The 12,540-nt window shown below is 36.7% G+C and overlaps 1 protein-coding gene across 1 annotated transcript in view; it reads left to right on the forward strand.

Moving 5' to 3' along the window:
• Nucleotides 1-5,490, forward strand: part of ZNF215 (zinc finger protein 215) — a 36,582-nt gene extending 31,092 nt beyond the window's left edge. The window contains exons 4-6 of the mRNA XM_037840154.1: nt 539-671; nt 967-1,062; nt 3,363-5,490. Of these exons, the coding sequence (XP_037696082.1) occupies nt 539-671; nt 967-1,062; nt 3,363-4,300 (1,167 nt within the window). The 3' untranslated portion in view covers nt 4,301-5,490. The remainder of the gene's footprint in view (nt 1-538; nt 672-966; nt 1,063-3,362) is intronic.
• The last annotated feature ends 7,050 nt before the right edge of the window (nt 5,491-12,540 follow it).

Raw genomic sequence — 12,540 nt, forward strand, 5'->3', positions numbered from 1 at the left:
GTAAGAATTATAAAAAGAAAAAGAAATAAAGATAATACAGTAGAGATTGATTAGGAGGGAGGCTTCATTGTTCAGGTGATCAGAGAAAGCCTCTCCAATGAGGTAACATTGGGCTTTGAAGAAAAAAATGAATTGAAAAAAATGCCCTACCTCTTCTCCTCATAGAGCCTACATCTTTATTACAATATTTCCTCAAATCTACCTTAAACTCTTCCTGTTCTGAAATTTATTTGTGTAAATTCTTACTCTGTTACACAACTTTGTTACACAATTACTTCAATCAGAGTGTATGCTAATCTAGAATAAGGACTGCACTTCATTTTCCTTTTCTAACCCTCACAGAGTATATGTAGTACAAGGTTGGCTAATTTATATTAGATTGGCACCTAATACAACTTGATTTTCATCACTTAGAACCACAAAAAAATGTCCTATTAATTTCTTATGTATTCTGGATACTTCCCTATTCCCAAATTCATTCCTCCTGTAACATTTTTTTGGGAGTGACCTTTCATTAAAAAAGAATTTAATGTTTTAGGAACCAGTGATATTCAAAGATGTGGTTGTGGAATTCAGCAAGGAAGAGTGGGGCCAACTGGACCCTACTGTAAAGAACCTGTACAGGGAAGTGATGCTGGAGAACTTAAGAAACCTGAATTCATTGCGGAAAGGTGGTGTCTACATATTTACCTAATCTTCCCAGTAGTAGCCTCTTCATCTATTATTCAAAGCTATAGGACTGCTGAAAGTTAAGTGCGTTTAGGTTTGGGTTCAGCTTTCCTAATTCCCTTTGGGCTTAATACAGATTTTCCTGCTCTATCTGGTTGAAAGTCCTTTTTGATGCAGAGCCAGAAACACACACGCCATAGTACTCTTCAGTAGCTCTTAGACCACTGGGTAGGGATGGGATTCTTTTCCCTGTAAATTGCCCAAAGTATCATGTTTTGTTTTTTTCTCCATGAATAGGAAATCTACTTACCAAACCAATCCAGGTCGCTGAGTTGGACAGTAAGAAAAAGACATGGATAATGGAGGGAGAAATCTCAAGAAAGACCATTTTTGGTAAGAACCAAGTAGATATGAGGCACTGTAAGAAACTTCTGTATATGAACACACAGACATTGTGCAACCCAGCCAGTTAATGAAGATCTTTGAGTTGTTAGTTGGAGAGGTGACAAAAAACCCACCTAAACCCTGAAGAATAAAAGTCATCATTGCCCTTTGTTCAAAGGTCCTTTTCCTTATGTGGACAGGGAAAACAGTATCCTGAATTTAAAGCACAGATACTTAAAGCTGTGTGACTTGGGAGTTACTGATAGTACCAACTTGACAGGGTTATTGTGAGGATTAAATGAGTTAATATGCATAATGCAATTATAATAGTGTCTGGCATGTGGCTAAGTGCTATATAAACAAACATTAGGCAACTAAGCCTTGAATTGTAGTCTTTATTTTAAAGAAAACAAAACAAAAAGACACTCTGCTTTCTGCTTTTTGCTAGAGTAATTTCTAGTAATCTTCTATTTTTCCTTCTTTAAGAACTCCTTAATTTATGCCTTAATCTCCTACCCTCATCATAATCTACTTATTCCCATTAACATTTTGTTTGTGAGATTGTAAAATTATTGTGTGCTTAATATAAATTTTAGTAAATACAGAGGACGAAGAAAAATATGCCACCCATCATCTCTCTACCCAGAACTAGAAGTATTACATTTTGCTTGGTTTTCTTAAGCCATTTTCTTGATTTGTGAGCATTTTTTTCTTCAAAATTGTAATCATCAGTAATATGTGGTTTTATATTCTGTTCTTTTCACCTAATACAGTATCATGATCAATTACCAATTTCATCAAGTAGTCTGTGAAAATGTGGTTTCTAAACACATGTAACATTCTATCATATACATGTACCATAGTATATATAAGCATTCCCTTCCCTCATTGTTGGATATTTAGGTGTTTGCTAATTTTTCTGGCATATCTGATTACTTTCATAGGATAACTTACTAGAAGAGGAACTTCAGGGTCAAAGGGTATAAATATATTTAGTTGTCTTATTGTAAATTATCTACAGAAAATTTATACCAATTCATACTCTTGTTCATGTGTAAGTATCCCACTTCATTCCACCCTAGCAAACACTGGGGATTGTTTACCTAAGGTCTGTATTAATTTGGTAAGCAAATCATTCTATTCCTTTCTAAGGGAAATTCCATTCCATTATCCTTTAGACCCCATTCTTCCCTGCCTTCTCTCCCTTACATTTTCACCATTTCTGTTTCGTCTTCCCAGTGGCATATTAACATTTCTGGTTATCCTATAGTTTGTTCTCCTTTTGCTCTCAATTAGATTTCAGATCATTGGCTTCTGCTGACACTAATTCCAAACTGACAAATTCTGCTATATCTTACTAGATCTATAAGACTTTTTTCCCACCTCTAACCTAAAACAAGAGTGAATACTTTACACCTTAGATTACAGCCCCAATCCTGGTTCTCTGTCTGCTGCTTTCCTGGAGACTATGAATGCCAAACCATCTCTGCCTTTCTTTGGCCTATCTGACAATTTTCCCCAGCTCCTCAAATCACTCCAAGCTTATCTGTACTTATAGATTAGAATTCATGCATTTTTACTAGTCAATGCTCTCCAAAATTTGGCTTTATATTCTCTATCCAAATTTACCTTCTGTCTCTAATAAACTTTTATCATTGGTTCTTAAATCCAATCATGTATCTGAATCATTTGGTGAGCCTTTAAAGTGTGTGTGTTTATGATATATGTACACATATATAAACTAATGTATAGATATATAGCATATACACATATATGTATGCATTATACATTCGTATTATATATGTATATTTGTGTATACATATACATACATATTCCTAGGCTCTACCTTCCGCCCAGGAGATTCTGATTTAGTACTTTGTCTTCCAGTTCCAGCTTTGTTATTATATATACAAATGATAATTTCTGCTAGAAATTAGATAAACCATGCTGAATTACCATGTACTTAACAAGGTTGGAGGTATCGTTGGTGCTGCTTTGAGGTAAAAGTCATTTTCATGAAATAAAATAATAGTAACCAAGCACAGATTAGATATGAGAGATGAAAGATGATGGTTATTCAAGATCTCTCAATGGACTATAGTGTAATTGTTAGAGTTGGGAGTGATTTTGAGTCCAGAACAAGGATAGTTTCTTTGCTGCCTTATTTTACAGTTCTTTTTGCCTTCATTATATACAGGGAGCAATATATCTGCATATCTGCATATACTCTTATATGGCCTAACCCTCCTTTCCTAATTAAGTAATATTCTCTCTCCTGGTTCATGGAACTTTGTTTTTTTTTTTTAAAGACACAGAGACTATTTCAGAAAACCAAGATTCAGTTCCAAAGCTGAGAAAAGAATTATCTCATGGAGTCATTATAACGAGACTTACCAAACATGGACTCTATTCCTCAGATGCCAGTGAAAGTAATGATTGGTTACATATGAACCAGGAAAGCTGGGACGTATGTTTGCCACAAGAAGCTTTCACTCATAAGGCAACCCACACTTATGGGGGAGACTTTGAATGTACTGAATATGAGAAGAGCTTTGATATTAAGTCACTTAACTCAATTTGTGATATACAACAGGAGATTCCTATGAGAGAAGGATTCCCAAAGTATGATAAATCAAAAACTAACTTCAAATTTGATTTATACGCTGTAGGTAAGCAACATTCAGAACATAATGAATGTGGGAATGCCTTGAGCCAGAGTGCAGATATTATTCAACACCAAAAAACTCATGCCACAATGAATTCCTATGAATGTTATCAATGTGGGAAAGCCTTCAGCCGGAGTTCATCTCTTATTCGACATCAGATCATTCACACAGGAGAGAAACCCTATAAATGCAGTGAATGTGGAAAATTTTTCAACCAACGTACAAACCTTACTAAGCACCAAAAAATTCATACTGAAGCAAAGGCCTGTGAAGGCAATAAATATGGAAAAGCCGTTAGTAATAGTGAAGACAATAATAAAAATCCAAGAACTTATTCTGGAGATAATCTCTATGTATGTGTTAACTGTGGAAAGTCCTTCACCCGGAACTCCTCCCTTATTCGACATCAACTGATTCATACAGGAGAGAAACCATTCAAATGTAAGGAATGTGAAAAAACCTTCAACAGGCGTTCAAACCTTATTAAACACCAGAAACTTCATACTCAAGAGAAGTCCTGTATAAGGAACAAATTCAGGATTATTTTCAGTCAGGGTGCAGAACTCATTCAACATCCATGAATTCATGCTGGAGGAAATCCCATGAATGTAGTCAATGTAAGAAGACTTTTGCCAGAGATTATTCTTTAGTTGATATGACAGAATTAATAATGAATAGAAATCTGTTTCAGTGAGCCTTTCTAGGCTCCCAAATTAAGCCACAAGGGTTTGGAGTTATTAAATCACCATACATATATTTGTGATATCCATTTTTGTGATATCCATTACAGTCTCCTTTCCCTATTTGATACATGGAATCTATATCAAAACTATATTAATCTGATCTCTTGATGATGTAGACATTAGGTAAGAGCCAAGGAATACTCTTAGAGTTGATGTTTAATAAAACTCAAACTTTCAGTCTTTATAAGTAGGTCACAAGAAACCAGGAACTCATGAGAAAATAGGAGAACACTTGTAAAGACTGAAATCTCTGAATGGTAAAGATCACAATGACAGCCAGTTATTGTATCCCTGATAATATTCTTGGCTGTTCTGGTGCAGGAAGAGAACCATCATTGGGAGAGAATTATCAGCTGCAATGTGTTGTTATGGATGTGTTGGTTGTGTCTGCATTTTTTTTTTTAAAGTACTCTTTTGGGATTTAGGCTGGAGAGATATCCATTGCCTTAGGTTCATCATTTATCCCAGACATTATAAGATCAATAAAGTATCCTAATACTGTGTACAACAGAACTGCCTCTTCTGTAAGCTGCTCAGGATCCCCAAGGGTTCTTGAACTGAGAAGCTTATCTTAATGTATCCACAAAGATTCATATTGGAGACATTCCCAGTGAATGATGAAAGTCATTCATTGAGAATGCCTTTCAGCCAGAGTTTGGTCTTCTGCTTTCAGTTAGAGTTCATACCTTATGCAAAAGCAGAAATGGTATACTGGAGTGAAATCCTATGAATAGATTGCTCTGTATCAAAACAGTGATTGCGGCATGGTCAACTTCCCTGTGAATGTGTTGCCCACCCAGTGTAAGAGAGCTGTCATGATCTCTTCATGACTTCTCACCCTGTTGGTGAGCCCTGAATAAAAGTTCATGTATCAGAAATTGCCCGGTTTCTTCTTTGGCCTCTGGACTGGCAAAGCACTCATGGTCTGTGACAACCATGGACTTGAATTAATAGTACAATTATAAAATTATCCTTTCATCAATTGTAACAATGTACCGCACTAATGCAAGATGTTTGTATAGGATGACATGGGAATTCTGTCTTTTATGCATGATTTTTCTGTAAACCTACCACTTCTCTAATAAAAAAATAAAAAAGAAAAGAGCACAACAAAACAAAACAAAACAAAAAAACACTGATTGTTTCCCCACTCCCATAACTTGTGATAATTATTAACCCTTTGTCTCTGACACTTAAGCACCACTACCTGTTCTCTGCCTCTCTGGAATTATATGATTCCAATTCAGATTAGGAAACCCATTTTCATGGCAACAACTTTCACCATTATCTCCTATCTAACAGAAAATAGAAATTGCAGATCTCTTCAAGAGTGCTGTTGCTCCTCTTTCCAAAACATCTCAAATCTTTGGTGAAGGGAATGTCCCTCCAGCCATCCCAGGTATTGTGATTTACAGAATGTTTAAGAAGAGCACCCATAGGCCATTTCAGTATTCCCATCACCATGGACTGCTGGACACCTTTCTCTATGGTATGTCAGAGAGGTAATGTTGTTAAATGTGGGCTAAATTTCATTCCAGACTTCAGTTAGCCAACATGACAAGATAGGTTGCTCTATCAGATGTTCAAGGCAACATTTTAAATCTCAGATTCCCAATATTTGCACCTATGACAATGAATTCAACCCAAATGTAATTTATATTTGGTCCATCTTAGAACCTACTCTCATAACTTACACACAAGTACAATTGCTGCTGGCTTATAATGCTTCCAGTAATAGATATCTCTTCTAGCAACAGGGAGTGCTTGCATTTTTCCTGCCAGGGCTTTCATGAACTCAGGTCTCACTGTGGGTCTGGAGACAATGGCAGACAGTGTGAGCGGGTACTGAAAGAATTGGTATTAGCTTGTGAGGCCAGTGTCCCCCATGTGGTCAGTAATAGGCTTTAATGAAAAGGAGATCAGACACCCTCAAACTAGTGCATAAAGAGTACTGTTTTTATTGGCAAGGGAAGTACAGAGGGAACGTACTGGTCAAGTTCTCAGCCTCGTAAATGTCTGCCCAAATGTCTCATCCAGTGTCTTCATTGGTTCTCTTATTTTAGCTCATGATATCTGACCGGTCCTGTAACTCTGCAATCCTTTCAGTGAGAGTGGGGTTTTGGTACTCAGCTATATCTGCCTTACAGCCACTGGAAATGACAGATTCTTTTAAAACTACCATTGAGGTCTCTGATTACCCTCTTCTGGTTCTTAATTGTATATTTACAGCTTTTGGTTGCTCTTGTTCCCTATGTTGATTCTCAAGGGTGGAAGGAGAATCCAGGTGACTCCCGGTCATTATTTTCACCACAGCAACCAATTGCCACAGCCACTTGATGTCTCAACACTTTGCCATCTATCTGCACTTTTTTTTTTTTGATTCCACTTGTTTTATTTAAAGGATAAATTACAAGTTAAGGCACTCTCATATTGAATACAGACATAGAAGTCCTCACCTGTAATTTCCTTGGCTTGCTTATCAGAGTAATAGATGAGGACTTAAAACTTCCTTCAGATTTATATTGTAAGTTCTCTAATATGGCATATCAGAACAACTTCTAATGGCTTTGCTACAAACATGGCATTCATATGGATTCTTTCCTGTATAAGTTTCCTTATATTGACTGAAATAGTACTGATGACTAAAGGCACAACCATATTGATTATATAGTTTTTCTTCAGTATGTGAATTCTCTGATGTATTTAAAGGTTAAAGCTATGGCTGAAATCTCTTCCATATTCCAAACATGTAGTGTGAGTTCTTTCATTCCGTCTAAGGTCAGAATATTGATTGAAGGCTTCCCTACACTGATGACATTCATAGGTTTTCTCTCAAGTTTGAATAATTTCAGGTTGTCTAAGTTTAGAAAACTTAAGGTATTTCCATACAGATGACATTCTTAAGGCTTCTGTCCATGGTGCATACTCTCATGTTGCCTGAGGGCAGAACTATGAGCAAAAGTTTTCAACATAGATGACATTCATGAGGTTTCTCTCCAATCTAAGTTCTCTTAAGTTGTCGGAGGGTAGAACAATGATTGAAGGACTTCCCATGTGTATGACATTCATAGGGTTTCTCTTCAGGTGTGTTTTCTCTCATGTTGTCTTAGATGAGAATATTGCCTGAATATTTCCCCACATAGATGGCATTCATAGGGTTTCTGTCCAGTGTGTGTTCTCTCATGTTGTTGAAGTTTAGAAGACTGAATGAAGGCTTTCCCACATACATTACAAAAAAAGGGTTTCTTTCCAGTGTGAACACTCTCATGTCGTTGGAGGGAATTGATATCAATGAAGTCTTTCTGATATGTATAGCATTCATAGGGTTTCTCTCCAGTGTGTGTTCTCTCATGTTGTGTAAGATGAGAATATCGACTGAAGGCTTTCCCACATATATAGCATTCATAAGGTTTCTCTCCAGTGTGTGTTTTCTTATGTTGTCTAAGTTGAGAATATTCACTAAAGGTTTTCCCTCATGGATGGCTTTCATAGGGTTTTTCTCCAGTGTGAGTCCTCTCATGTCATCTGAGGGGAGAACAACCAATGAAGGCTTTCCCACATTTATGACATTCATAGGGTTTCTCTCCAGTGTGTGTTCTCTCATGCTGGGAAAGATGAGAATAATGACTGAAGGTTTTCCCACATAGATGAAATTCAGGGCATTCCTCTCCAGTTTGTGTTCTCTCATGATGTCTAAGATAAGACTGACTGAGTGTTTTCTCACATATATGGCATTCATAAGGTTTCTTTCCAGTGTCTGTTCTTTCATCTTCTCTAAGATGAGATACTGACTGAAGGGTTTCCTACATAGATGGCATTCATAGGGTTTCTCTCTAGTGTGTGTTCTCTCATGTCGTCTAAGGGTAAGGCAATCAATGAAGGCTTTCCCACATGTATGGCATTCATAATGTCTGTCTCCAGACTGAGTTCTCTCATGTTGTTGAAGATTAGAAGGTTGACTGAAGGCTTCTTCATGTAGATTACATTCATCAGGTTTCTCTGCAGTGAGACTTCTCTCATGTTGTCTAAGGTCAATAAATCTAATGAATGCTTTCCCACACAGAAGGCATTCATATGGTTCATTTCCACTTTGAGTTCTATTGTATTGTCTGTGGCCAGAGCTTTTAATAAAGTCTTTAGTACTTCAATGGCACTTATAGGATTTACTTCTAGCATGAATCTGCTTACATTGATTAAAAGATGACTAGTCACTGAGAATTTTTCCAAGTGGTTTGTTTAAATATGGTTTCTTTCCCATGGGAATTAATGCATATTGAGTCACTGTGGATCTGAGGATGGAATCTTCTTTCAAATAATTACATTTAAAGGAATTCTTTTGAGAGTGAGATATCTGGACTCTGGTTTTGGAGAAATTTCATTCCTTCTCTCCATACTGCCTCTCCTTGTGCCAACTGGGAAAACACATCTCATTTACAGACCTGACATCCCACTGAGACCAGATGATTGACATTCTCTAGCATCATTTCTTTGAACAGGTTTCTCTGGGATGTTTCTAGCAATGCCCTCTCTTCCTGGGTAAAGTCTACAGCTACATCGTTGAAGGTCTTTAACTCCTGTGGTTGCATTGTCAATAGCTCAGATGACAGCTGTCTTCCTTTGGATTTTCACTCACAACCAGACAAGGAGTAGGTGAGCAAAGCTGTGTCCTGCCTCATTATCTACCTGCACTTTTATTCCATTCTACTATGAGTGATAATTTGAGAATTCCTGATATCCACAAATGCCAATCCCCACCCCCCTCAGAAGGAGGTTATCTCTGTTCTTCCTCCCTGCAATCCAATCCTGAATCCCATTTAAAGTGTTTGTTTTCTGGGGCCACTTTGGTCCCAGTAATTATTTTAGTCTGGTTCCTAGCAGGGGACAGTGTTATATTCTGTTTTAGAATAATTTGAAATTGGTTTAATAATGTAGGATTATTTTTAAAAGGTGTGGGCAGAGTTTAGGAAAACCAAAAGAAATAGGGCAGTACCCAAGTGCAAATAGCAAGGAGGATGTTTTATCCCTATGTATGAAGAAGCAAAAGGAGGGAGGCATTAGTGAAACTGGAAGGAGAGTCATGTAGAGAGAGCACTTTCATAAGAGCTGTGACCTTAGGTCTAGGAGAGCAGCCAGTTTAAACCAGTCCTCCAGTTGTCTGTCAGAAATAACGATTGGCCAAACTCAGCCAAAGCCAGAGGACAAGGGTGCCCATTGATGTAGTCCATTCAGGTCAGCCTCCTAGAGAGAAGGTTGTAGAGTGGATCTGGAGAGGCAAATAGAAGGATTGAAACTTTTCTGATAAGGGAATTTTAGTGAACCTCTTATCTTCCTGAACATATCTATGCTTTATATCCATGAAAGTGCAACCCTCCTTGGACTGGTTTTTGTACCCAGTTTGGTTTTCTATTCTGTAAGTGAAATTGCTTTTTAAAGATTGTATTCTTACCACACTTCTTGTTTTTTTCACCCGTAGTGTGAGCCAGTGGTTCTCAAAGTTTTGTCCCCTTTCCAGCATCTCAGCTTTTCTTGAGCTATGTGAGAAATACCAATTCTTGAGCCCCATCTCAAACTTAATCAATCAGGCAGTATGTGTTTTCTATGAATTTTTACATTTTGTAATTTAGACTTAACAGGAAAGTTGCAAAAATAATACAACATAATATAGAGAACTCTAATATACCCTCTACCTAGATAGCCAAATTTACTGATTTTTAACATTTTGCCACTTTTAACTCTATCTATTTTTAAACATTTGAAGGTAGGTTACATACATTATACTCCTTTACAACCTAAATCTCCATGTATATTTCCTAAGAATAAAGATATTCACTTATGTAACCACATTAAGTGAAATTATAAGTTCAAGAAGTTTAACATTGATATTAAGGCATATAGTCTGTATTCCAGTTTTTTCAATTATCCCAATAATTCCTTTGAGGCATTTTCTCCTCCATTATTAGATCCAGTCCTGGATCATGTATTGCATTTAATTATCATTGTCTCTTTAGTCTCTCTTTTGGAAATTGTGGTAACATATATACAACATAAAATTTTCCGTCTCAGCCACTCCCAAGCACATAATTCAGTGGCATTAATCAAACAATGTTGCACCACCATCCATTACCAAAATTTTTCCAGCACCCCAAACACAAACCCTACACCCACTATTGATCAACTTCCCATTCCCTCCCCCTGCCCCAGGAACTTGTACTCTAGCCTTTGTCACTGTGAATGTGTATATGCTAGTTATTTCATATAGGTGGAATCACACAATATCTGTCCTTCTGTGTCTAGCTTATTTCACTAAACATGGTGTCTTCAAGGCTCATGCATGTTGTAACATGTTTCAGAATTTCTTTCCTTTTTATGGCTGAGCAATATTCCATTGTAGGTGTATACTGCATTTTGTTTATCCATTCATCTGTTGATGGACACTTGGATTGCTTCCACCTTTTGACTTTTGTGAATAATGTTACTATGAACATAAGTATACAAATACCTGTCCGAGACTTTGCTATCAATTCTTTTGGGTATATACCTAAACATGGAGTTGCTGGGTCATATGTTAGTTTTCTTTTCAACTATTTGAAGAACTACCAAACCAATTTCCACACTTTATACTTCTGCCAACAGTGAATGCATGAGAGTTCCCTTTTTTCCACATCCTCACCAGCACTTGTTGCTTTCCTTTTTTATCAATAGTGGCCATTCTAAAGGGTATGAAAGGTATCTCACTATGGCTTTGATTTGCATTTGCAAAGTCTAGTGATGTTGAACATCTTTTCATGTACTTATTGGAAATTTGTATTTCTTCTGTGGAAAAATATCTTTTCAAGTCATTTGCCCAATTTATTTTATTTTATTTTTTTTTAATTTTTATTTTTTTATTCATTTTATTGAGATATAGTCACATACCATGCAGTCATACAAAACAAAGCCTACATTCAATTGTTTACAGTACCATTATATAGTTGTACATTCATCACCAAAATTAATTTTTGACATTTTTATTACCACACACACAAAAATAATAAGAATAAAAATGAAAATGAAAAAGGACAATTAAAGTAAAAAAGAACACTGGGTGCCTTTTTGTTTGTTTGTTTTGTTTTGTTTTTTCCTTCCCCCATTTTTCTACTCATCCATCCATAAACTAGATGAAGGGGAGTGTGGTCCATATGGCTTTCCCAATCACATTGTCACTCCTCATAAGCTATGTTTTTATACAATCATCTTCAAGATTCATGGGTTCTGGGTTGTAGTTTGATAGTTTCAGGTATTTACTGCTAGCTATTCCAATTCATTAGAACTTAAAAAGGGTTGTCTATATTGTGTGTAAGACTGCCCACCAGAGTGACCTCTTGGCTCCTTTTGGAATCTCTCTGCCACTGAAGCTTATTTCATTTCCTTTCACATCCCCCTTTTGGTCAAGAAGATGTTCTCCATCCCATGACACCAGGTCCAGATTCCTCCCCGGGAGTCATATTCCATGTTGCCAGGGAGGTTCACTCCCCTGGGTGTCAGATCCCACATACAGGGGAGGGCAGTGATTTCACCTGCCAAGTTGGCTTAGCTAGAGAGAGAGGATTTGCCCAATTTTAATTGTTTTTTTTTTTAAACTAGTATAGTTGTAGGTTTATGGACAAATCATTCAGGAAGGACAAAGTTCCCCATACTACCCCCCACCTGCAGTTTTCCCTATTATTAACATTTTGGGTTAGTCTGATATCTTTGTTACAGTTGATGAACCGTTATTATTTTAATTATACTATTTCCTGGAGTACATAGTTTATATTAGTATTCATGCTTTGTGTTGTACAGTTTTATTCTGTCAACATATATACAATCTAAAATTAATCATTTTAGTCACCTTCAAGTGTACAATTCAATGATGTTAAATGTACTCACAATGTTGTGCTACCATCACCACCATCCATCACCAAAATTTTTCAGTCACTCCAAACAGAAACTCTGTACCAGTTGAGTATTAGCTTCCCATTCCCCGTCCCCACTACTTCCACTGGTGACTTATATTCTAATTTTTGACTGTACAAGTTTGCATATTCTAATTATTTCAT

Source organism: Choloepus didactylus, chromosome 6 (genome assembly GCF_015220235.1).
Source record: "Choloepus didactylus isolate mChoDid1 chromosome 6, mChoDid1.pri, whole genome shotgun sequence".
NCBI classification, from domain to species: Eukaryota; Metazoa; Chordata; class Mammalia; order Pilosa; family Megalonychidae; genus Choloepus; species Choloepus didactylus.